The 27,801-nt window shown below is 44.6% G+C and overlaps 1 protein-coding gene across 1 annotated transcript in view; it reads right to left on the bottom strand.

The window, feature by feature from the left end:
• The window catches only part of PPA1 (inorganic pyrophosphatase 1), a 282,780-nt gene that overhangs the window by 11,529 nt on the left and 243,450 nt on the right, over positions 1–27,801 (bottom strand). Inside the window, exon 9 of the mRNA XM_086922264.1 lies at positions 23,512–23,581. Within this exon, the coding sequence (XP_086778390.1) occupies positions 23,512–23,581 (70 nt within the window). The remainder of the gene's footprint in view (positions 1–23,511; positions 23,582–27,801) is intronic.

Below are 27,801 nucleotides of genomic sequence, written 5' to 3'. Positions count from 1 at the left end.
CTACATGTACAACATTTAAGTGAGATTTATTTTTTGTGCGCATAGTGGGGCATCAGATTTGACAGTATTACTTCTGCTATTTCAACATTCAGCTCCCATTGTACATGATTCCATTCTGAAACGGTTAGCTTTGGTTCACAGTGCTTTTTTAGTGCAAGCCATGAACAGATTTCCAAGTAATACTCTGCAAATTTACTTTGACTGGAACTTTCACCATTGACCACCTTAGTTCAATTCACAAGGTGAAACGGTATACTACAATATGTAAAGCCTGTTCTTTAGTCATCACATTTGCAAGGGTGGTCGAAGGTATTATCCAAGCTTTTCTATTACTCAACAGTGTAAATACTTGAATGAGTAATAGAATGTGAGATTCTGAGAAGTAATCCGATTTTTGATGCTTTTACTGAAGATAAAGATTATTTTAGCCAGAGTAGATACTAGTGAGGTGGAGGGGTCTGGTGGATGTGCAAAAGAAGAATAAAAAAACTCCTGCATGCTATGTTCAATGATTCAGGTAGAGGTCCAGGACAGCTGGACATTCTGAAAACACTTTCCTTGTAGTATGCTCCAATGCTAAAATTTCACTGCTTGCATTAAAGACAGCTTGGTGAGATAAGTGATTTTATGCACACCTTGCAAGACAAAATAATGTGCAATGCCAGCCAAACTTTCATGTAGGTCCAGGAGGATTAGCATGCATTAGATACCATAGACAAATGGGCTGAGTTAATCCCTACCAGGATTGCCATGAATATATTAAAAAGGAGTGATGATAGAGCTGACCCATGTCGAAAACCACACTTCAAGGTATGTGTGTTGGAGAATTAGTGGCCCCAAGCCTGCTAATGACTAGGTCAAACAAAAATCCAATCAAGATCTGATCTGTAACACTGAACTGAATGCTGCTGAAAGATCCAAAAGGATAAGATAAGCAACCTGGCCCTTAAGTTCTACCATTTATTGTTCTCTGTTTGAGTACAACTGTCCCAGTAATTCACAGATGCCGGTATCTTGGCTGGTATTGTGAGAACAAGGAATTTCCTTCCAGTAAACTTTTATTTGAGATGCAAGTATAGATTACAAAATTACTTTGTGCTAAGCTTGGTATTGTGGAAAAGGACCTATATGGTCCTGGCTCTTGGAATGCGAATGCCCCTACACTGTGAAAGGGAAAGGGCTGGTAGCCCTGCCATGAGTGTGCAACAGCGTGTGAATTGGGTATCTCCACTTTTTTAGCCCAGATGCCACACTAATCCAGAGTATGCACAGACACCTTGCTTTGTCTCTTGTTTGTCCCTGGTTATGAGAGTTATAGAATATGATAAGTGACCTGGAGGGGTGCACCAAGTGGGTCCTCATAGTGGCCACTGGACTACAGTCTATCCCCAGGGTTTCATGTTCTTTTGAACTACAGCATGGCCAAAGCTTTCTCTTTGTGTAAAGCAGATCTGCTTACCTGATCTAAAGTTCCACTGTTATATGAAACCCATAACTGTGCAGTAGTATCCTGTGGCAGGTTGAGTTTGTAGCACATGTATGGTAGAAGGACCCTAATTGTTATGCTAGTCTAAGTACTAGGCCCAATTGGGCACATTTTGGATGCACCTGATTTTAACATGGCATAAGATGAGGAGGACATTTTTCCACAGACATTGGAAGTATATTGTCTACATTACTGTAACTGGAGGTTAAAGGCAGAGACATTGGGTCTCTACCCAGTGAAGGATGATGGAGACAAGGACAGAATTCAATGTAGACCTTATTATCAAAGGTTTGCTGAATATTTCCAACAGATGATAGGCATGAAGGGTGAGAATGCAGTTTCTGATGTTCAAGGCGAGGACGTTTCTAGGGATGTCCTTCCCTTTTCTATGTCACTGATTACTGCTTCAGGAAACCGGAGGACAGCAATGTGCAGAGACCTCTTTTTACTGCACCCCTGTTTTGGACACTTCTGCTTGGAGCCATACCATTGCTACCTGATGCATGATGCATCTCTTTACATGAAGGCTGTATCTGGAGATGAGCCACAGAAGGCAGGACACCTGAAAGAGAACCTCTCCAAACTGACTAACGTTTGAGACAATGGCGCCACATCCTTTCTGGGAATTCTTTTTTTTTTTTATAAAAGAGATCCAAACCACTTCACTTTGTTACAGTGCCAAGTTCTTCATGACCAAGGGAGTGCTCCACAGAGTACTCAAAAAGGTGTTGTGCAACCTGTGCTGGTTTGTGAGCCCAACAGCCTGTCTCAACGAGGTGAAAGAGAGCACCTGAAGTTTGCTCTTTCTGAGGGTCTGCTTGAAGTGCCTAGCCCTGCAGGAGGGCAGACTGTCCAGGAGCAGAACCCATCACATTCCCAGTAAAAGGAGAATCTAGAGAAAGCTTACATGCCCAGACATTGAAGCCAGGAGTTGCCTGTATTGTGAAAGATTGCCAGGTTGCTATTTGAAGTTCTTGTGTGAGCTGCACAAGACTGTACCAGAACAAATATACCATATACCTAGACAGTTTGCAGACACTGAATGAAAACTAGGTCTGATAAAGTGGGAAAACCCTGATCTGCTTGGAAGTTGCAACTATCAGTTTCATACCTCCTTGAGGCATTCAACAGGGAAGCTGCAACTGTCACACCATAACACCAGTCTGCAGCCAGTTGAGAGAGCCACTGGCCAAAGACAAGTGTTCTTACACATATCAGCTTCACATATTGCCCGTGTGAACTTTGTCTACAGCAAGACTGCTGGTGTGGCCCTGCAGGAGAGGAGCTGCTGCCACGAAGCCACTATATCACCGATCAGCCCGAACTACTACAATGTAATGAACACTTGTACAGCGCAGCTGTCACCAAACAGGTATCCTGGTGCTTAAAGATTACCAACCAGCAGGGACAGAGCAGAATTGTCCAAGAACACGTATCTGTCGAAAAGTCTAGTTTTCAGTTCCTTCCTGAACCAAGACAGGGCATTCAGTTGCCTAAGTTCCAGGGGTAGTGCATTCCACAGCTTGGCTGTTGTGTAGCTGAAGGATCTTCCACCCATTCGGACCTTTTTTGCCCGGGGGACATAGACCAGGTTCGCAGAGGCAGAACGCAGGGATCTGGCAGGGGCATACTATGCAAATTTCCTTTGTAGGATTTTAGGCCGAGTTTTGTGTACAGCCCTGTGGACAATGCAGAGTGCTTTGAAGTTTACTCTCTGAATAACAGGCAGCCAGTGGAGATCTTTTAAGGCCAAAGAGGCCGAAGCTGCACGTGGCCAGGCCAATGCTAATTTAGTCGCCATAGTCTTTATTCTTTGTAGTTTCTTTAACAATGAACCTGGAGCACACAAAAGGAGTGCATTGCAGTAATCAATTCTGCTCAGGACGATACTCCGTACCACTAAAGATCTAGCAGAAGTGGGTAAAAACGGGAGGATCTTCCGGAGAGCTCTAAGCAGGTGATAACAAGTGCTCACTGTTTTGTTAACCTGCGAGTCTAGTTGTAGCTTGCTGTCCAGGATCACTATCAGGTTACGTACTGTGTTGGCAGCTACACAGGGATTATTGAGCAGATCTGGCCAAAAGTCTGCTGGAAGAGGGCGTTGAATTTTGCCTGACGTACAGCACATTACTGCAGTTTTTCCCAAATTAAATTGCAGGGAGTTTTCCTTCAGCCACGCTGCTGTCCTATGTAGGCAGTTATGACATTTTTCTAAAGAGACTGCATTATCGCCATCCATTGCAAAAATAATCTGGCATCTGCGTATAAAACAGGAAAAAACGCAAGGCTTGACCTGCACTGTAGCCAAAAGACTTCATGAGGGAGGAGTCCGCTGTGCATGCTAAGACCCTTTCCAAAGAGGCACTTAACTAAGCTGCACATTTGACCTGTAGGAGTATGTGAGCTGACTGCACCCATTGCTAATCCTGCCTAAACCAGATGTGTGTTGGGAACTGTAGATACTGGATCGCAACCATAACATAAGATGTCTCTCTGTTTAACATAACAGAGTTTGTAACCCTGTATGTTATTTACTGTGCACTGTGTAGTATTTAGTTCCGCTGTGTAATTAACATTCTTTCTTCATAAAATATCAACACTAGGCTGGAAACTGTTATTGTGCCTGTTGGTGGAGTGTTAAGTTCTAAGCTCTTGCCCACCAAATAATCTCCCCGAGAAGAATGTGAGTGTTCAGCCTCGGTACCCTGGGAGTTAAGTGTTGAAAGGTTTGTACTTGACCCAATTTACAGAGCTATAGTAGGACGAACCCCAGCACACCAGTGTCCAGCTACTTCAAACACCATATTTGTGGCGCTGTAGCCCATTTGCACTGCGCCCCTGCTCCCCTAAGGGGTTCTTGCACAGCTATATTAGGGTTTAAGTTGGTTTTCGTCACAAGGGGAGCCACCATAGTCTATTTCAAGGTAGGTAAATATGCCTTTGCAAGAAAGGATTCAAATTTAGTAGATAATTCTCATCCAAATATGAACTATTTCTGGGATAACACAATATGAACCCTGTAGGATGTAATTTACCACCTGTATTCATACTATAAGTAAAAGACATTTAATAAAACCATTGAAATTCTGCTGTTGGTAAGAAATGTTACTTTGCTACTATGTTCTAGCAATTTACTTTAAATGATGGCTCTTAACCTGTAAGAATTAGCACTATCATTCAATCATATTTAGCTCAGTGGTGCAAGTGAGTGCCAGAGTTTCATAGTTTTGGAAACATCTGCAGGAATTTCATAGTAGACCTGCACTCCTCTGTTCCAGGGTCTCTCTAGCAACACAGCTCCAATAGAGAAAGCATCTGCTTCATAAAGGTAAACTTAGATTGCATGGTGCAGGGTAGTAATTCTAGAAGTGGTGTTCATCCACGATGCAAGAGAAAACTCAGAGGTGATCTTGCAATATGCTTTAAGCCCTTGTTTGAATGACGCTGCATTCTGAGTCTGAATCGTGCAGGTCTGGGTTTCAGAAAACAAAGATATCAAGTTACAACGAGAAGAAAACTCAAAGACCAATTTTTAAATTCTAGGACTTCCAAGTCAAGTCTTGGTGTGGCCATTCAGAAGTCAAGACTATCCTCTGTTTTTATAAGGGTATAACATGATTTAGGAACCTTTTAGCTGAGAAATATTCACCATCAATCATCTCTGCTTTCGCTGTAGGTATCTATAAATGAGGTCCTACAAGATAAGTCTTGACACTGAACGCCATATCCTTATCAAGCCCTCTGGGGGAGCAAAGTGGGCTCTTTCAGCCCCGAAAGATTTCTAACTAAACTATTACAGGACACATCTATTGTGAATTTCTAGGGGGATGAGCGAACTTTTCTCTCACGCATAAATGCCCTACCCCGCTTTTGAAAAATACTCCTTTTACAAAGCTCTTAAACATACATATTCAGTTAATCGGAGAACCGGAGTGTGTAGTAGGTCAGTCATTTCAGAAACATTAGGTTTGGATGTAAAATGTGAAATTTAAGGACCGAGTTGGGCCATTTCAGTTAAGAGAAAGGAGCAGTAGGACCTAGAACAATATAAGCTCCTCAAGAACAGAGCTTACATGATAAGAAAAAACACAAATCTGTAGCTTGAAACGAAGAATACAAAAACAATAAATGCAAAGGAATTTCTGTGAAAAACTGAAATGAAGTGCACAGCCCAGTGTTCAGGAAACCTAAACATATCGTCACTGCATGGTATTGTATACCCGATGCTCCTTATTCATTGAAAAATTGCTAATCATGATCACCATCCTCTGTTCCAAATCCCGCATTGGGTCAAATATATGCCCCACTTGGGCACAGTTTTGCTTAAGTGACAAGGGCCAATATTGCCAAACTCTTTCAAGACTTCTGAAGACACTTCCCAACAAGATGCCTGGCTTAGACACCTGAAAATCTGCTATGATAACCACAGCATTCAAGTGAAATCCACCTCAACTAAATACTCAAAGATCTCACCCGTCCTAAAGAAAAGGTCACGTTAGACCCTACTTAGCCAAATTAATCTCACTGTATTACATAGTACCATTGGACTTCTATAGTAGGTAAAAAGTCTCCACCACTCAGCTTGAAAATCACTCACAAAAGGAACCCTTAGACTACAACCAGTAAGGCTTCTGCTCAAAACACAAACAAAAGCACCAGTCATCAACATATGGGACAACATCCTGGAGATGGTGGCACAAATCAGTGGCCATCATCACTGAAATCAGACTTGGCGAGTTTTCATTGCTACCCTCCAAGATTGTACAATCTTAATCCATTTCAGTTTCTAAACTGATGATACACTGACACAGAGGTGAGTCAGAGGCGAAGAAAACCAATTCTTACAAAACTCTTAACTTTAATGGATTCAAGACAAAAATAGCCTAGCTCTTAAATTAAAGAAAAATCATCTGCCCTGCGCATCAAAATCTTTGATGACAATGTCATGGAAACCAATTTGGCAAACTGGACATCTTCTTGGACACTGACCTCAGCCTAAAACCCCTAATGAGGGCAGTAGTCATGCACCTTCTCCATCACCTAACAGTGACCCAAAAAGTGTTTTCATCCCTTCCAAACAGCCTCTCTGTAGTAAGAGCCATAATCAGCTCCCAGCTAGTCGATGGCCACCACCTCTAGATCATATTACAAATCAACAGAATCCAGAAACACAAAAGTCTGGGATGTGAAAAAGCCAAAACAACCAACACCACCGAACCCTGCCTCCCAGTAAAAGATATACTTCAAATACTCTGCATTATGTAGAATACACAAAATCAAAATATCCATGGGGCAAAATCAAGAGAATGCCTCCCTGCCCCAAGATCACACCCAGATCACGACCCATTAAACAAATTGCCAGAACCAAAGGAAACAGACATTTGTCAGAGGCTGGGCCATGCATGTGTGATTACCTCCCTTCAACAGCTACAAATCGAGGCAATCTTGAATTCAGAAAAAAACTAAAAAACCTTTAATTCCGAATCGATTGACCCCTTCCCACCAGAAGCAAATCCATCACAAGGACTTAGGAGTATGCACGGTAAAAAATAAAAAGAATTGCTTTGGAGTATGCGATAATGCTGCAATATTATGAGCTAAACTGACATTTCCTGACACACAACCACAAAACTTAAGTATGCATAGTAAGGAATTGTTAATTTAATTAGGCAAAAAAAAAAATCATTTGTACACCTTCCGATAGGCTCGAAATTCAGCTTATTTGTGCAAATAGCTCACGTTAAAAGGGTGATTTCCTTATCTTGACATACTGAACTGGACTGAAACAGTAGTTAAATATTTTACAGGGAGATGTTCAAATACATTTGTCTTCGGATAACATGGGGCCTCTACTTGGAATCCAGATATTAAAATGCACCTGTCCAAACACCACATTGTTACCCATATAGAATCAATATGTAAAGTCAGTCTGTTGGAAATTGCCCGTTCCTGCTGGATCACTCACGATGTTTTGCTTTTACTCTGAACCCCATTTTGTTTGGCTGTAGAACTTTGTGCAATTTACACCTGCTAACCAGTGGTAAAGTGAGTATGCCCTCCCTAATAAACATGGTAAAATTGGTAAACATCTGATTGGCAAATGCAATTTTCTTACAAGACCCTAGTATATGGTACTAAATGTACCCATCACATAAAGTAAATGCTACCCGTAGGCTGCAGCAGTTATTGCGCCACCTACTACAGTAGCACTACAAAAAAGGTCTCCAGGCCCCTGCAACCTGGCTCAGGGGTTTTAAAACTGTTATTTCGACCTGTCAAAATAAACCTTTTGAGAGGCTTAAAATTCCTTTTTAAATACTTTCAAGTCATGCCTAAGGTAGGCCTTAATGCTCACAGGACAGGGTGCTTGATATTCAACAGTAGGACATGCATTTACCTAATGTTATACATGTCCTTAGAGTGAATAAGCCAAAAAGCTGTCTTAACTTTAGCAAAGATGGCTGTCCTCACCAGCCAACACTGGATAACCTTATTACATACTATAATGGTAAATTCAGTTTTGCAGCAGATAGGGAAATATTTCAAGGATTTATTTAACAGTAATTTAAAATCCAAATTAATGACTTGTTATTAAAGAAGACACTTCTTGGGGGTGGTGTGTGTGTGTGTGTGTGTGTGTGGGGGGGGGGGGGGGGGGGGTGATGGGGGAATAGAGAACCAGCATGCTAGATGGTTGCACTGGTCTGCAGTCGGGGGAAACAATCCTCATCTGGCCCCATCACCCTATGAATTCTGTGCAGCCAGCAACACAAACACTAAAGGGAGTCTGCCTGTGCAACTCCTGGACAAAACTAGACAGAAAACCGACAGCAATTAGCAATTTACATGATCCCTCCCAGACTGCGAAGCTGAAATGGCACCTATTCGAACAACTGGTGCGCTGGGCGGTACTGTTTAACTACAGTGAGTGCTAAGGAGGAGCACAGCTTCAGGATACTCGGGCCCAATTGCCTTTCCGGGAGAGGTGGGTTCGTTACACCCCCGTAGACTAGGGCAGATCGGCTGCTGGGTGAAGTGGGCCGTGGGGCACTGCTTGCTACCCATGCGTCTCTGGTCCAACTGGTCATGTCTGATGATTGAGAACCTGTGTGTCTGAGGAGATGGGTGTCAATGCCCACAGAGACCCACCAGTGACAAACACTTGTATGCAGGGGAGAAAGGTGCAGTGGTAGGCTAGCTGACTGAGGATCAGAGGAGTGACTAGCGAATAAGAAGTCTGGTGCTCCAGTGAAAGGAAGTGCAATGAGAGGCCTAAGAAATCTACCCGACGCACATTGGAGGTTGCGAGACCCACAAGCTGCTGGATAGTTTGGGAGTGGCGCCAAGCACAATCCTTCTTGCCGGGGGACTCTCAACTGGCCCTGGCCTGTCACATTGCGGGTGGTGTTGCAGTCGGGCCCCAGATCGCTTGCATGCACTGAGCCCCCCTGTGCATCTGCAGATTTAACTATTGACTAAATAAAGCAAATTGCAACCATTATCTATGCTGGGAGAAGCTCGCCTTCCCATATATCCACTTCAATGCACAATCTAATATTGGCAGTCAACCTGCGTTGCCACTGCCATACTGCTGCTGATCATGTGGGCAGTTGAGGCCTATGAAGGCCTAGTCTAGGGAGTCACACCGCACCAACATCTCCATCACTGCTCAAAGAAATGTTGCGACTAACAGGGGCCCCGGGTCTCTGGATCGACCTTTGACTCAACTTAGGCCCGGACACAGCTGCTCTGGTCAGAGACTGCTCGTGCCCCCCGTAATCCACCAATACCGGAAAAATTGAGGAATTTCTTGAACGACTGCGTACCACTCTTTGGCTCAGACTCCTCCTCTAAAATGCATACTGCTAAAAGTGCTCATCATGTACTACAGGCCCATCTAACACCTGGTGCCCCTTTGAGACTGATCATTGTCAGACTCAGTAACTTTTGAGATGAGGACACTGCTCTCTGCCTAGTGGGAGAAAAATGGGTACTGCACTTCGACGGCAAATAAGTGACCATATATCCTTACTTCACCATTGCAGTGCAGGAAGCGCAGAGAAAATTTGCACCCATCAAACAAGTTGAGACTCGCTGCGATCTCCTACGCAATCCTATACCCAGCTCGCCTTCGCATTTGCTTCAGGGGAAAAGATCACTTCTTTGTGACTTCAAAGCAGGCTACTGACCTCATGCGCTGGAATTCCAAACGTACCTCTCCGACGGAACAACCACCCATCCCATCAAGATCCTGGTCAAAAATGTCATAACTGGGTTGAATCTGGAGCCCTAGGGGTGATGCTGTCCACTGCCAAACTTTTTTTGATGGCACAGACTATGCATCACATGAGACTCTCAGAAGCACCAACAAACCCCTTCTAATATATAACAGGTCCCAGTGACAGTGCAGCCCCCAGATCGGTCCTTACTGCAGATTGCCTGTAATCATTGTTCATACTGAATTGTGATGAGCCTCCTGAGACAATTTATGCTCCCCACACCCTCGTACACATGAGGATGTCCCCCTATGGTTCTCTAGAGAACCCCACACAGGATACCCTGAATTCACTCAAGTGATATACACCTCGTCTGTCACTCTATCATTTTACTAGCCTCCGGCGGCCACTCTCCCTGATGATCTCTCCTAGCTCTACATTCTTTCTATCTCTTTTCACGCTCTATGTTCTTTCTTTTTCAACACACCTCTCCTCTTCAGCGTACTGGTGACACTGCTACCAAAATGCTACCATGTTTGCTATACAGTTTATCAGCACTTTTCAGCTTGTTTGGGAAGGATCTACATACATGGTGGGAAAAGGGATTGTTTAAATGTTATGCTGTGCACATCAGAATGTCATTTAATGCCACACTGTCCTCACCTCATTTTTTTGCCCTTGTATGCGACAAATAGCACTCATGCCTAAATACCTGCCCTAATATGACCAACAATGCTATCGCCAAGACCAACACCTTACACGCAACATACAGTTGCTTAACATGGAATGTCGGGGGCTAAGTAAACCCTGTAAGAGTAGACCCATACTTGTCTATTTGGATAGACACAACATCCATATCACCTTTCCACAAGAATCCCACTTAATAGAGCCCACATGCACTACCTTCATCGCTCGTTGGGCCTACCACAGGCAATACTCCATATGCTTTTCGTACGCAAGAGGCATAGTTATCCTCATCTGCAAAGGGGTGCTGTATGTTCTGCGGGGCTCCTTGAATGATACTCAGGGTTTCTATTCGCTGATGTGGGGCTGATTGGCCTCATCAGCTGTCACTGTAGTCAACTTATGGACCAAATACTGATGACTCCACTTTCGTTGATAGACTGCGGTGTCACATTTCAGACATAGGTATGCCTCAATTCATTGGGGTGGAGACTTAAATGTTACCCTGAACGCATATACTGCTAGATTATATACCTCTGCCACTTACCATAGCACAGCCGCCCACCGTATACGAGACATTAAGGAACATCATGAGCTATTAGACACATGGTGGACACTTTACCCATCCGAAAAAGAAGGCACCTTCTATTCAGGAGTATACAACAGCTGGTCACACTTCTATTATTGGCTCATTTCGAGAGGACAGGGATCCTGGTTGCACGGGGTCATGCACTTAGCGTGAACATATTATGATCACTCCAACGTCTTGATTGTGCTGCGCCCTTCAGCCCTCGTCTCTGCATAAACATCACAGAGGCTGTCTCCCATACTGCTCCTAGACACCCATTCCGCGATGATCTGCAAAAATAAACCGCTGACTTTTTTGTTAGGAAACTCAGTGCCAGTGTTTGGTACTATATGGGAAGCCTTCAAAGTGACAATCTGTGGTATTTGCCTTGCCAAGAGTGGGGGAGTGTTGCGTTCTCTGTGTGACCAATTGGGCAAACTAGAGACTTGAAAGCTCCAGAGGCTTGGACGGCAATTCTGATGACCACAAGTTATCTAAATAGATTACAGCTGCCCTGTCTGAGTTTCAGGAGAAGGCGGAAAGAGAAGGTCTTCACCGCTGTAAGTATGCCAGGGCTAGTGCATATAGGGAAGGCAAACGTCCAGGACATACACTAGCCATCTTGACATGGAAACTACACTTTGCCAATGATGTCCTAGAGGTACGGGCAAGGACGGGACACTGTTTAGAGACACACCGGTAATCTTGCACACATTCTACTTATTCTATGGCTCCCTGCAGATCGCAAGCGTGCAGATGTAGATGCCTACCTAGATGACTTGGCACTTGGCTGGGTAAGTGAAACTAAGTTAAACTTCCTCGTAGCAGATATTGAAGAAGATGAGATTAGGGAGGCTATCATCAGCTGCAGTCTGGAAAGGCCCCCTTGGCCTGATGGTCTGCCCGCAGACTTTTACAAAGCATACATTGGTACATTGCTTCAGATCCTAAAGTCTGTGTACCAAGAAGCAAAGATTAATGGCCTACTATCACCATCTATGAGAGAGTTATGATTGCCTTGCTTAAACCGGGTAGTTAGCCATCTTCCAGGCCAGTGTCTCTTCTCAACGGTGATGTTTAAATTCTGGCAAAAGTACTTGCCAATCGCCTTGCCCTCCTCATGACATTTCTAGTCAGGCCAGATCAGTCAGAATGTATCCCTGGGTGATCACCAGGTCACAATTTACAGGCACTCTTTACGCCCTTACAGGACATCAATTTGGAGCTTGCTGCAGTGGTGGCGTTCCTTGACGCCACCAAAATAATTTGATTTGTTGGAACAGGATTACTTAATGACTGTCCTCCGCCAAATGGACTTCCCTCACTCTTTTCTGACATGGATAGGTCTCCTTTATTGACAACTAATGGCAAGGGTTAAGATCAATGGCTCGATCTCAGCTACATTCAACATTACCAGGGGCGTGCAGCAGCGCTGCCCACTCTCCCAGCTACTCTTTGCCTTGGCAATGGAGCCTGTGGCTGCAAAACTGCCAATGTCAACGAGAATATGCCATTCCATACCTCGCTTAACACATACTAGTATTATTATATGCTGATGACATCACACTTATTTTTGAGATATTAGAGACCCCTCCGATCAGTCTGAAAGGGGTGCTCAGCAAATGTGTCCTGTTTGGAGGGCTATCCGGCATTCAAATCAATTGGGAGAAGTCCAGTTTGTTTACCCTCACATCAGCCACACAGCAGTTCTCTGGATTTTCCATTGAAATGGCGCAACTCTGAGCTCAGATATCTAGGGGTGGTAGTGTCAAGGGACAAGGGCAAAACTATTATAGCAATTATGGCACGTTGCTGTCCACCATCACGGATAGCATCACATGCTGGATTTCGATGCCGCTGTCCATCAGAACTCACTGTGCTCATGAAAATGGTTATTCCGAAAGTGATTATATTTTTCCTCAATGCCCCTCTACCGCCGGGACGGCACTTCTTTAAAGCCCTCAAAAAACACAAATGATATGGCTAGCGTGGGCTGGTAAACAACCCTGTATTCAATTGGATACTCTCACACTACCATTCTCTAAAGGCGGATTTGAGGCACCATAGATGGAGCTATACTACTTGTGCACCCAGGCACACTAGGCCATCCTTTGGTACAAACCCATCCCCTTCTTACCACAGCTGGTGATAGAGCAACGTTATATGGCCCCCAACTTAATATCTGGGTTCATTAGTAACTTCAGCTACCTGAACTGATTCAACGTTTGCATGTATATCCATGGCATAGTGAAAATTGGCCTGGAAACTCAACAAGCCGCTGCTATATTCCCACTCGTCGTGTTGCCTTACCTCCCATTGTTACCAGTCACACATGAAACAGCCTGCAGGTAACTACACCAAAAATGTGGTGCCACCACTTGGGAAGATCTATATTGCTAGAGCTCCTATGTATCTTGGGATGCTTCCTCACTTGATATTTTACTGCATATCCGTTTATAATGCCAAAGCTGCCACACCGGATATTCCAAAGCAGCACCCCACCCTACATACTCTACATACGTTGCTCAAAGGTGAAAATCAGAGAGACCTTGTCTGGGCAGGTTTCATGAAGATTCATCAAACAGCACCTGCCAAAGTTATAAGCAATCCAAAAATGGATTTTATATCTCTGTATCTATCGCTATCAAGTGACACCTGCTCTTGGTGATAATGCGTATGGGCATCAACACCATTGTTAAATAGTTTTCCTGCAGGTTGGTAAGAATGGAGTGTATCGTAAATGTAGCAAAGAGATGCCCATGTGTAGCAATAGATTTAAAGGAAATTGCAATAGCTACAGGCGTCTGGGGAGGATGGTGGGCCCATGTAAGCACTAGATGCTTACATGGTAAGTAACATTCTGTTTGAGGCACGTGTAGCTGGAAATGCACATGCTTAGCAAATACTGTAAAGCAGAGCTCCTGAAAGCAGTGGCTAACCTGTGGGTGTCGTAGGTGTTTGAAAGTGTGTATGGAGCACTGCCTGTCATACATTAGCTGGTTGGTGTACTAGAACATCCAAACAATAATGCTTGGTGAACGGGTGTGGTGTGGACCATGTAGCTGCTTTGCAAATGTCAGCTAATTATATATTTCCTAGGAAGGCCATAGAAGCCCCTAGTTTACAAGTTGACTGTGCCCTAGTGGGTGTTGGTAAAGTTCTTCGGGCTTTAATGTAACAAGTTTAAATGCACTTAACTATCTATCTGGCGATTCTGGATTTGGATAAAGGCTTTCCTTTATGTGGTGTTCAGAGGGCCACAAACATGGTTTTGTTTTTCTGAATGTTTTTGTTCTGTCAATCTAGTAATGCTGGTTCTTTTGGCATCTAACGTATGTACAGCCCTTTGCACAACTGGGTCTGGTAGTGGGAAGACAACTGTCAACTCAATTGACTGGTTGAGATGCAAGTGCGAGACGACCTTTGGTAGGAAGTTTGGGTTTTGAAGAAGGACCACCATGTCTCTGTGGAGTTTGAAGAACGGATCCTCTAAGGTTAATGCCTAGAGCGCACTAACATGTCTAAATGAGGTGATAGAATTATAAAATGCTACCTTTCATGATAGAAGTTTGAGGTAGTAGGTATGTATGTATGGGTTCGAATGGAGGACCCATGAGTCTTGAGACAACAATGTTAAGATTCCATGAGGCCCAAGGTGGAATCACCCTTTTAACGTCTTCCAGAAAAGTCTTAACAGGTACTTTGAACAAGGATAGGTGTCTTTTTTGGAGAGGCAGCCACAGCTGCAAGGTGTAGTCATATGGATGTGAACGCTAGGCTAGAGAGCTGTAAATGCAACAAGTGACAGATGGTGTTTTGTATAGTGGCATTGAATGGATTTATTTGTTTATTGTGGCAGTAACAGATAAATCTTTTCCATTTGGCTCTGTAGCAAGCCCTTGTGGTGGGTCTACGTGCTTCTTTGAGAATGGTCATACATTCTGGTGGAAAATTTAGAAATACGAATTCTATGACCTCAGGAGCCATATCGCTAGATTTAGTGTTTTGGGATTTGGGTGCCTGAATTCTCCATGGTTCTGAGTGAGAAGGTTTGGCCTGTTGGGGAGCTTCTGGTGGGGAAATACAGAGTTCAAGGAGCGTTGTGTATCATGGCTGGCGAGCTTGTGTAGGGGCTACTAGTGTAAGTGTGCCCCTAACCAATACACCCATAGAGCACTGATCTTGGATAGTGGGAACCTGGAGGAAAAGTCTGGGCATTCTGCATGGTCTGTGGTTGCGAACAGATCTATTTGAGGAAACCCCCCACCTGAGGAAGTAAGGGAGGAGGACTTGGGCGTGGAGTTCCCATTAGTGAACCTGTTGCTGCATCCTGCTGAGGGGGTCTGCAAAGTCATTGTCTGTCTCCGGAAGGTGTTCTGCTAACAGATGAAAGTTGCGATGTAGATGGTCTGAGCTAGGCGTAGGAGCTTTGGAGTGTCCTCCCCTTCCCCCCTTCCAGTTTTTGTAAACAGTATAGGGTTGTAGAATTGTACGTCAGGACTAGAACAATCTTGCCAATGTAGTGAGCTAGGTGAACAGCTTGCGGCTCTAGGTAATTGATGTGGAGAGTCTGGTGATTGGAATCCCAGTGGCCCTGGACTGTGATGTCTTGCACGTGTGCGTCCTGTGAGATGTATCCGTTGTCAGAATGATGTGGGGAACAGGATCTAGAAAAGGCCGCCCTTTTAAGAGGTTGTTGGAGTTCGAACACTGCAGAGAGTGATGTGTGCGGCTGTTTATCAACACTAGATCTTTTAAGTGACCTTGTGACTGAGACAACTGTTGTGCTAGACATTTCTGTAATGGACGCATGTCAAGGCAAGCATGGGGTACTATGGCCATACAGGATGCCATCATGCCTATGAGCCTTATATCAGTTAGTACTGTGAGTTTGATGGATTTGAAATTTGGATATCAATGTTTGGATGTTTTGAATTCTTACTGGATTGGGATATGCTAATCCTAGGTTTGTGTTTAGGATTGCCCCCAGATATGGTTGTATCTGCTGAGGTTGTAGGTAAGATTGTGTGGGTTTGATAGTCAATCACAGTTGGTGAAGTAGGTCTGTGGGAACTTGTGCGTGTTGCTGGCATAGAGGACTACTGGCTTTGTCACCTAGATAAGAAAATACATGGATGTTTTGTCTGCACAGATGTGCTGCTATCACTGCTAAATACTTGGTGTAGTGATCCTGAAGGGGACAACTTTGAATTGGTAATATTTTCCTGCTATTACAAACCGGAGGTATTTGCGATGACCTGGATGTATTGGAATATGAAAATAGGCGTCTTTTAGTTCGTAGTCTGCGAGAAAGCCGCCTTGTTGAAAGAGTGGGATCACATCTTGAAGTGTGCTGATATGAAAGTGCTCTGACAATGTAGTGGTTTAAGGGTCTTGGATCTAGAATAGGCCGTAGAGATTCGTCCTTCCTGGGGATTAGGAAGTGTAGTGAGCATACTCCAGATTCTTGGTGGTGTAGAGGGACAGTTTCTATAGCTCCTTTGCGCAGAAGAGCTTGAACTTGTTTGTGTTCAGATGATAACCTGGGGGTGCAAGGTGGTATGTTTGGAGGTGTGGTAATAAACTCCAAACAATAGCCATCCTGGATAATGTCCACACCCACTGGTCTGATGTTACTGATTGCCATATGGGCAGAAATTGTTGCTGACGCCCCTGACAGGGGTTCTGTAGTCGGCAGGAAGGTGTTAAAAGGCACTGTTTGCAGGTGCTTCCCCGCATGGGGAGGGAATTTGCCCCTGCCTATAGAATTGCTGCCCCTATAGGAGCCCCTGTAGTAACCTCTGGGGTAGGTATACTGATTTTGGCCTTCTTGGTATGAGGTGGAGAAGTAGGGGGTGTGGTTTTGAAGCCTCCACAATAGTTGGAGAGGCAATAGGAGCCTCAAGAACAAGTGTTTTAAGGGCTCTCATGGCTTTTGCTGTGTGTGTCCCAAAGAGGTGCGGTTTATCAAAAGGGACATTAAAGAAACGTTGCTGAACCTCTTGCTAAAAGCCTGAACTATGTAACCAAGGATGGCAGCTTAGTAAGATACGGGTATTGTTACCTCGTGCTGTGGTGTCGGCTGAATCTAGAGCACATCTGATTGAAGTGTTAAGAGTTCAGTTTTCCATCTGTGACTTCCTGACCCTTTTTTCTATGCTCGTCTGGAAGATATTGGAGGAGCTTCCCCATCTCATCCCAGTAAGCTTGCAACCCATGGAGGTTGGTGATACACCAGTAGTTTGCCGATTGAGCAGTTCTTTATCTTGCAGTGATGACAAGTTTGCCTCCTTGTTGGGAGGGGGTGCATCAGTTTGCTTTTTTACGAGCACCGGTGACAACCCATGAGTCTGGTGGGACTTCTTTCCCTGAGATAAATAGGGTCTGTGGGAGAAGGCTTGTACTCTGTCGACCCTTGGTGTTCTGATTCTGGCCCGGATAGGCTTTTTGAGGATGTTGTCTGTGCGACACATCATTCCTTTTAATATAGGTATGTATTGTGTGTTGTAGATGTTTAAAAAAAATCCTTTTCTAGAGATTCGTGTTACTTCACCCCATGAAATGCTGCGCCACTGCTGAATAACTCATGGTATGTGGTAGAAATCATCAGGAGGTGAGGGGCGTGTAAATCAGGCTCGGTGTCCCCTGTAGGTTCTACGTCATGTGTCTCAGGGGTCCTTGTGTGGTTGTGCACTAATTGTGTCATCCCCACATTTTGTCCACCTGTGCAATCACCTGGGGATCCCGGAGGTGATATGTCTAGGGGATACTCAATAGTCTGGTGGAGATGGTGAATCTGGTGGTGATTGTTTTGGTGGGGGTGGTGAGGGTGTTGGGAGTGGTAGAGGGCTGGTAGCCATGTCCATCTTTTTCTTCTTTAGTGGGGAAGCAGGTCGCTGGGCTCTTCAAAAGATAATTGCCATTTAGATGGAGGTGTTGGAGCCAGAGGCTTGTTAGGATGTGTCCAGTTTATGATTGTATCTAGATTTGCCTCAATTTGGCGACAAACTTCTCCTGACTGTTTTTTGGGTGCTTGCTTAGAAGCGTTCCGTTCGGTGCCTTGTTTGTGCTTTGGTTCTGCTCAGAGCCAAAGCGGAAATGGAATGTTGACTCTGTACCATAGGGCAGGTAGGTGTCGAATAAGGATGGGCGGAATTTATGTAGTCTCGCTACGCAAAGCTCTGCGAAATGGTAAAAAATATCTGCGAGCACGCAAAAGTTCCGCTAACACGCGGAAGTGCTTGTTGCGCCCGTTTGTGATGCTTTTTTCCTGTTGGTGAATGCTGCTTGCATGCTCGGGGAAAAATATCTTGCGAACACGCATTTTGAAAGCGAAAACAAGCAAAAAATTCCACGAAGCCTCTGAATTTTTGGCAATTTAGTGTTCTTCGCGGAATGCGAAATGACCCAAATTCCGTGAGCGGAACGGAATTTACCACCCAGGCCTAATGTCGATGCTGCAAGCTTCTGCTGGTGTCATGGCGCCGGCAGGAGAGCAGGGCTTCTGAGCCAGTAGTTGGGTGCTGGCCATGAAGCAGTGGCAGTCTGAATACCCTTTGCAGAGGTGGTGGATGTTTTTATGGTGTTCCACTAAAGTCTGAGGGGCAGGAGTTATAGTACTCTGTGCTTCAGCCTCATTTGTGGGGTCAGTGACTTCGAAGCCCTGTTCATGGTCAGATTCAGAACTGTCTTTGATGGAGAATGCTTCCTCCTCCACTACAGAAGCCTGTAGGTGTTCTCTTCTTGGCTGAAGAGGCCCGGTGTGTCATTGGTGACCCGCCGCTGGCTGCATTTTGAACCAGCGTGCTTGTTGATTTTAGAGAGGCTTTTTGGAGCGGAAAGTTCGATAGGCATATCAATCTGCTTCCCTGTGTTCTGGTGACAAACAAGTTACAGACCTGATGGGAATTAGTCTGTGGATATTTTACACGGCAGCGGGGGCAGAAACGGAAAGGCGTTGGTTCCACCAACAGGAGGGCCATTTGTGGAGGACCCGATGGAGAGTAATGCCGAAAGCCCCGAAGGGCGATGCCCTAGAGAGACCGCAATAGAAGTTTGCTGATTTGACGAGCGTTTGTTCCTCGATATGCAGTGGAAACCTGATTGAAACAACACCGCTGTGGGTTAGAGTCGAGTGGGAACCAAACAGAGATCCGTATGGTCTTGACCCCATACCCAAGCACACATCCAAACCCAATGGCGAAAAGAAACCAACAATGGAGTTCATACCCATTTTGTTTTCTAAAAGTTTCATATAGCGCGAACTTGACCCGAATCGGGTATCGGAGCGCTTTACATAGCACCAGTTGTGTTACATAAGGACACATTCATTTTTGTTAGGCACAGGGAGATTACATGATTTGCCCAGAATCACAGGATGTTCAGCATCATTGCTGAGACTCAAACCCAGTTCTCCAGATTGAATGTCGACCCCCTAGCTGTTAGGCCAACTCCTCTCCCCTATGCCCATGTGCCTGATCACCATGAGGAGTCGCCGCTCTATCTCGTGACTCGAAAGACTTAGAAGAAAAACATGCATACATCCAGAACCAACACTAAATGGCAGGAGTATGCAAAGCATGAGCATCTACAGCTACACATGCCCTCTAGCTAATTTATATTTCTATATGTAAATCCAATCAGCTACCACACCTGGCCTATAGCTGTGCGCAGAAGGGGTCGGCTGCAAAACTTTCCTGTTCCTGTGGCCAACTCTCTGTATGTAGCCAACCCCAAGCTGCGCACAGCCTTCTGCCATGCACGGCAAGAGGTTGGCTGCGTGCAACCCCCCCTCCCTCCACACACATGAAGCCAACCCCAAGCTGCACCTTGTGGCCACCCTCAAAGGCAGCCAGTCCAATGCTGTGCAGGGCCTTCGGTTGTGTATGGCGGGGGTAGGCAACATGGTCTGGCCTGCAGCTAATCCCTGTAGCCAACCCCAGACATGCAGTCAACCCTACTCTGCCCACCATGTCATGAGTGATGTAATATGTGTGGTCATAAGAAGTGCATTGCGGGGGCATAAGTTATTGTTAGCTCAGGTAACTATACCTATTGAATTTCTATGGTTTTGTGTGTGTAAATACGGAAACCAACTAAAACGTCCCTGTAACCTTCAGTTCTTTGAGTGAATTTATACTGTTTTGTTAATGCTATTTCCTAACTAGGGCTTCCCTGTCATCTTTAGTATTTTAGTGAATTTCACAATTTTCAACAACAAAAAATATAAATTGTACTAAGATTTGACCCATAAGTTCAATTTTCTAATATACATTTGAACAAGTTTATAAATACATTTTATTCAAACATTCATTCTTATTATATATTTTAAAAACTAAATATCTTAAAAAAATTAAGGAAAAGTAACTTGTGCAGTCTTTCTATAAATGCAATGCACAAAGTCTTTCTTTTTTTAAAGTTGATTTTATGGATCTGCTCCCAACCAAAAGCACACATTGAATACTTAAAGAACAACACATTTAATACAAACCTATGTTATTGCAATTTCTATGAGTGTGTCATTGCCTATGTATGGGTGTGTGAGTAGCTATGTATGAGTGGCTATGTGTGTGGGTGTGTAAGTGACTGTGTAAGTGGATGTGGCTGAATATGTGAGTAGGTGTGTGCGAGTGGCTGTGTAGGTGTTTGAGTGGTTTTGCCATTGTGATTGTGGGTGGGTGTATGAGTGGTTAGGTGGGTGTATGAGTGGTTAGGTGGGTGTATGAGTGGTTAGGTGGGTGTATGAGTGGTTAGGTGGGTGTATGAGTGGGTGGCTGTGACTGGTTGTGTGAGGGGTGGTATGGGTCTTTGAGTGGCTTTATGGATCTGTGAGTTGATGTGTGAATGGCTGTGTGGGAGTGCTCGTGTTAAAGAGTAACTGGGTATGTGCCAATATGTGTGCGTGGATGTGTGAGTGGCAATATGGTTCTGAGTGGGTGTGGTAATGGTTTTCTGGGTCTGCAAGTGGGTGTGCGAATGTGAGAGCGGGAGTGGTTTTGTAAGTAGGTGTATGCATGAATGAGTGTGAGCGAGTCTAACTGGGTGTGGTAGTGGTTTTGTGAGTGTGAATGGGGGCATGACTGGGTGTGGTAATGTTTTTTGGGTCTGAGAAGGTGTGTGTGGGTGTGTGGGTGTGTGTGTGTGTGTGTGTGTGTGTGTGTGTGTGTGTGTGTGCGTGCGTGCGTGAGAGAGTGGGGATCTGTAACTGGTTGTAGTTTTCTGGGTCTGTTTGTGGGGGAATGGGTGTGCGAGTGGATGTGACCGCTCATTGCTTTTCCGTGTCTTGTTGCTCTGCTTCAGGTCTGTGCAAAGAGGAGCTTTGCTACTGAAATGAAAACTCAGCTTGGGAAGTTACCCGCCAGCTGTAGGGTGGGGAGTGCAAACAACAAGCTGCCTAGCTGAGACAAACACCATCCAGCAGGTGGGCTCCACCGTTCAACCAGAGCCTCCTGTGTGAGCGGAGGAAGCCTTGCGTCTAATTACATGGGAGAAACGCACTCAGGATGGATGTTTTTAAAACCAGATTTTTTTATTACAAAAAGTAACAGGCAGAGACACGAGAAACCGAGCTCAGGGCACCTGCTGTGTTAAGCCGCCCTTTATATGGACTTGTTTTGTTGTTATTTGTGGCCAAGGAAGCGTAGGTATGTATCACCATATTTCAACGTGCATTTTTAGGCTTTTTTTATTTTTCAAAATTGATTTAATTTAGTACTTGGTGAGCTTGGTCATTAAATCAACTGGGTTTCTACTGCAAGAGGGTCAGCATGAAGTGTTTGTCTCCATTTTGCGTTCACATGCATTTTGACAGAGCAACAGGGTCCGCGCAATAACGCTGCGCTTCTGTACCAACTCCCTTCCCATTGCCTACCTGGCACTTTGGGGGCACGGAGCCCAAATGGTGGAGGAAAATAAAACCTTGATGTTTTTTCACGTTATCTCCTACAGAGCTCTAACTTAGTCATGGACATTCTGTACACTGAAAACTTTGGGAACCTGAGCATGAGCTCTCTTATCCAGCTGCGCAAGGACAACCGGGGGCACTATGCCAGCAAGGGCACCTTGATCGAGCTGCTCAACTGGACGGCAGGTCCCGGAACCTCAGTAACCGGACCATTGAGGGCAGCCATCAGCTCTAGACAAGAACGGCTGACGTCTCTGATCATCGTGCTGACCATTGCCAGCAACATCCTGTTTATCATGACTGCTCTTTTGGAAGAAGCTTCAGAACGCCACCAGGTACGTCATGATGTACCTGGAAATCGTGGATATGTTGATGGGCTTTTTGGTCAGGACACTCTCCACGTAGAACATCCTGTACGGTGAGTTTGTCCCAATTCACACAACTGTGTGATCTTGGGTGAATCACGACTTGAGGCTGTTCAATTTGCAGCATGGATGATAAACATCCTCTACAGCAATTGGCCACGCATTGGACCTTTCGCACGTCACTTACACTGATCTTGGGCATATTATGTTAGATATACATGCACCTCAGTTCTAAATACCTGCAGATGATTTGAACGATCTAGAAGATGCTCAGTTCACTTTGTGGATGCAGAACAACCCCTGCAATGAGTGACAATGCTGGAATATTCACCCCTTAACTAAAAGCAATGATTCTGGGTAATTAACTGTAGACAATTTGTGGGATGAAGAAGGGAGAGGATGTTCATCCTAGTGGAGGTTTAGTTTGCAGTGTGAATGCAGAACCTCCCCTGCGGTGAGTAAAAACGCTTGAACATTCACCCTTTACTACACACTGATTCTGGGCAAAATAACGGCAGCTAATTTGGGATGGGGTGAGGGGGAATAGAGGAGGGGTTCAGTTTGTAGTGTGGATGCTGATCATAGTCAAGTTTCATTTCTCATTTCAAGACGTTGCCCGCATAACCAAACTGTGTGATCGTAGGCAATTGATCTATAACAGTAATTTAACTAAAAAGTTGTATGCAGGGGGGGGGGGGGAATTTTAAAAGATACGAACTGAAAGACCAGATAAATATAAATATAATTTCGGGGCAATTAGCTTGAAAATGTGTTTTGCAAATGGGGAAATATGTAGTGAAAACAGATATATGTACAATGTTTGGTTGTCCGTAATAAAATGGAGAAATAAAACGAATTACACCGTAAAAAAAAAAAAAATTTTTTTAGAAAAACAGTTTCCTTTGTTAAACAAGCATTGGGAAAGCCACAAGGTACTCGGTTTGCTGTCAGCAGTTTGTATTCTGATCCTACACAGGGACTTGTTGGAATTAGGGTTAAGAAATTATCAAAGCACCATTCCAGCCATGTTTGTTGCTATGTTATGGCCTGCTTTGGTATTTCAGTTTTAGCACTAGTTCATATAAAACAGACCCTAAGCTTATATGCAGCAGAAGGACGTGGAATTCCCCCAACAACTCATACTGGTACGAATACCACCACTGAGTGGGCAATTGTCAAAGTGAGGATAACTGTGTTGGAATCCACAATTTACAACAAAGTTAAATGTTGCAGCTGCCCACAAGGTTCAGAAACTGAGAAGAAATAGTTAATAATACTACAATACTCACAGCCTTCACAAAGGTCTCAGCAGCTTCTTGGGAGCACATGAATTTGTTGTCTTTTAATGTAGTGTTTGTGCTGTTGAAACAAAAAAAACTGTTTTTGCGCAGAAAATCACTGTTGGCAAAAAGTTAGACTTATTTTTTAAATGCTAAATTATGAAATTGGTTATTTGTAACGGAGTTCTCAGCAAACAATGAAACAATGTCAATAATGAAATTCATATAAATCTTAACTTTAGGACAAATGCAACATTGAATTCCATGGCCAGAGACTGTTCCTTGAATGTACCACATCATATGAGCTAGGGAAGCATGGGGGGGGGGAGAACGAAAGAAAGAGAGAAAGAGAGAAAGAGAGAAAGAGAGAGAGAGAGAAAGAGAAAGAGAGAGAAAGAGAGAGAAAGAGAGAGAAAGAGAGAGAGAAAGAGAGAAAGAAAGAACGAAAGAGAAAGAAAGAAAGAAAGAGAAAGAAAGAGAGAAAGAAAGAAAGAAAGAGAAAGAAAAATATTTTTTTCTAACAAGTGCTCTTCATTATGGGCATTCAGTAAATGAACTCTAAACCAACAAGAACTGACTTGGCTGGGCGATGCGGGCACCCACATCATCCTGAGGCGCTGCACAAGAATGGAACAGATGGAAAGGAAACCAGTGCCTGCTAAGGTATTCAGATGCAAAATTGTATTTGACTTCAGTCATTGATTGGCCTTTGAGTACAACGGTAAAGGAGCAAACTACCCAGAAAAGGTATAAAAACATGACACTGTATGCAACCATCCATTTTCAAACCACCAATCATGATATCTGGTACAAAGAAAGTGGAGAGAGACCACCCTCGAGAAATGGGGAGGGGTGGATAGTTGTGTAACCGTAGTTAAGCTAAGGTTGTCATCGAGGTCTTCCAACTACGAATTGTTACTCTTCCTGCAAATAAGACTTAAAATGGAGAGGAAGAGGTACCAACCTTCCTGTAAAATATTAAGTATTAGTGGTGCTCCTGTAATGCCATGGGCATTTATTTCTTCATTTTAAATGTTTTATATAGCGCTGGCTAGACCAGAGGGTATCAGAGCGCTTTACAAGGGCTGGGTGATAACATTTTTACAATGTAAAAATGTGAAAGCAGAGAAAATATATGAAACAGTTAAAGCATTATAAACGTTGCAAATCTTGTAAGTGGACATAAAAAAGAAAACCATTAGGCAATAACAAAAGTTGGGTGATAAATCAAGTGAGGATGGTGAGGGGGTGGAAGATGATAAGGTGGAGGTAGAGCTGAGGAGGATGATAGAAGAGGTAATGGAAAGAAGGGGAGAGGGGTAACTACAAAAGAGAATAGAGGGGGGAGGTAGTAAATTAGGTATGAATGAGAAGGGGGGGGGGGGGGTCGGGCCAACAGTCAAGGGAGCCTCGTAGAGTCAGGAATTGGATGATGATCTGTGTTGGGTGAACAGTCTTAAGGCCCCCAGAATAGATTGAGAAGATGCAGTTTGAGGTCTTTTTTGAAGCCGAGTTAGGAGGGATTGCAACGTAGGTCTTTAGGGAGAGAATTCCAGATGTTAGGCGCATTACTGGAGAAAGAGCGTGACTGTGTAGATTTCTTGTTTAGCAAGTGCGGCACTAGGATGAGGGCGTTGGTGCTCCTCATTGCTCTGGAGCAGCCAGCTTTGTGGAGTTTATCGGAGAGATACAATGGGGTGTGTTAATGGAGGGCTTTGTGCGTAATGCAAGAGGCGTTGTAGATGGCTGCCATCGACGGGAAGCCATTTAAGACACTTGAGGATGGGGGGGAGGGGGGTTCAGATGTGATCAAACCGCTTGAAAACGGACATAAGTCTAGCCGCAAGGTTGAGGACCGATTTGATTGGGGTTAGGTGGACTTTCAGCATACCAGCAAGCCTGGCATTACCATAATCCAAACTAGACAGAACTACTGATTGCACATCTAGTTTAAGATCTTCAGCGGGAATGAAGGGTTTAATTTTCTTGAGGTGTTGGAGAATGAAGAGAGCTCCTTTCGCTCTGCTTTTAATGTGAGAAGTAAGACTGAGGTTTTGGTCAATGCTTATTCCAAGGGATTTAACTGAGTTAGAGAGGGAAAGAGTGCATTAATTGCATCCACAGGTGCTTGACTCGTATTAGCGCATCCTAGTCAAATAAAACATTAAATATCTACTGACACCAACGTTGAAAAGTGCCACTTAGTCTTCACTGGTGTAGGAAAAATGCAGAAAGATAGTAAGACACACCAGATTACTCCTGCAGTCAGAAGGCACTACATTACTCAACAAGGAATTGGTTTGTTACCGCTCAACTTGAGTAAAGGCAATTTAAGAAAGGCGTAGCAGCTCACTCTTTGCGCAAAGTAAAGCTTAACCACTAAAAACAGACTTTCGAGCAGGTAGGCACAATAATATCATAAGTTATTTGATTCATGCCAGTCTTTGCTCTTTGACTGAAACTAGTTTGAATGCAGCTTGTATTATCCTGATCAAAACTATGATTTTGCACAATGAGTCAGCTGATTCAGGAATTTTGAAGCAAGTTCACTTTGCAAAGCAATACCCATAAAAAGTATTAGAACGACCCAGAGGAAAGCAACTACGAAAATTATAAAGGTACACAAGGGGGGCACACAATATTTTTAATACAATTCTTTCTGCATACAAATCTTTCAGACTACTGAGCATGTTGTATTTCGAGCAGTACTGTAGAAACAAATTTAAACAAGCATTTGCAATGCAATGGGTCGCGCAGCATTAAAGTTTGAGTTACTGGCATTGTAAATGACAATGCTTTGCATTATTTTTTTGTCTTTAATTTGCAATTGGTATATAAACATTGTTTGCACAAAGGCATTCACACGATAAAACCCCCCCCCCCCCCCCCCCCCCCGATTGACGAAACCAGTATGAGGGTACCCATATTCAAATGTACTTTTTAGGACTAACACTCTAACGATGGTTTACAATGTGACCAAACATCGAATGTGGGCAAACCATTCAATCAACTGATACCCCCAATTTGTAAATATGTGTAATGTGCTCTGTTTGGTACTGTTCCATTTACATGTGCCTCATCATCAATGATTTTTAACCTGGTTTTAACTGAACCACACAATATAGTTCTTATGCATAGCACCTCGATCTGCCTGTGGAGGCATACACTTCACAAGAGTATTATATGGAAACAGACGAATACAGGAAAGTGTCTGCAGAACACAGGGGGACACACAGAGAGGCTGCTACCTGTAAAGTACAGAACCACATTGTACAGAAAAAATACGGGGTGTTGTACTATGTGGGAATGCGCACACTTACAAAATTACACCTGCAATAATATCACATGGAACATTTCCTGCCCGTCTGCCCCTGTACCTGCGTCTCCTCGTGCAGTGCATGTATGTATCGCCTGTACATAACACGTGTCACTGGGTCTCAAAATGACCTTTCACAGCTTAATCTTAGTCCCACAATAGTGCAGGCACCATGTGCCGCGTGTGGACCCCTTTCGCCAACGCTGGTACGCTTTGCATCGCTTCAGTTCGTCTCGTACGGTAAATAGAGAGCGGCCCGCTAAACCTCATGCGTCTCGCGTATGAAGCGTACGGCGCGGAGGAAGGGGGGCGAGGCGTACTGGTCGCTGGAGCTGTGCGGTTCGTACCAAGGCGGGGAGACAGGATGGGGACGTCTCCCAGGTACGGTCGCACAGTGTACGATCGTAGGGGGCTCGAGTGGGTGCGGGGGCTCGAGGGGGTGCGCGCCTCACGGACTTCGGGTCCGGAGCGCAGCGCACGTCGCACACAATAACAGTACTTTCTGGTGGGGGATGCGAAGTGCACAGCAGCGGGGGTCAGTCCTCTTCACGTCGCAATGCTTCTTGGGGGCAATGATAGCTACTGCTCGGCAGGCGTAGGGGGGGGTTGGTGCGCGCGCTTGTGTGTATGTGCGACGGCGGGGGGTGTCTCTGTATGTGTATGTGTGCGTGCATGTGCGCTCGTGTGTGTCTGTGTGCGGATGCGTGCAGGGGGAGGTGTGGCTGTGTGTGTGTGTGTGTGTGTGTGTGTGTGTTGGAGCTTCCCAGGAGACAGGCGATGGCCACGACGTGCGCGTTCTCGCGCGCGGCCCGCTCCGATCGCCTTTTGGAAGGTGCGCGTGGCTAGCTCTTGTCTCCTGGAAAGCTGAGTCGCTCACTATAGGTCTCTGGCGAGACCGCACTTTCGCGTGGTTAACGCCACGAGACCTAAAAATGCTGCTCATACAGTGAACATTTGTGTACTTAACAATGCCTCCCATCATA

Source organism: Lissotriton vulgaris, chromosome 5, assembly GCF_964263255.1.
Source record: "Lissotriton vulgaris chromosome 5, aLisVul1.2, whole genome shotgun sequence".
NCBI lineage: Eukaryota > Metazoa > Chordata > Amphibia > Caudata > Salamandridae > Lissotriton > Lissotriton vulgaris.
Note: the sequence above shows the minus strand (reverse complement) of the source record. Positions and strands in the feature narration are given on the sequence as shown.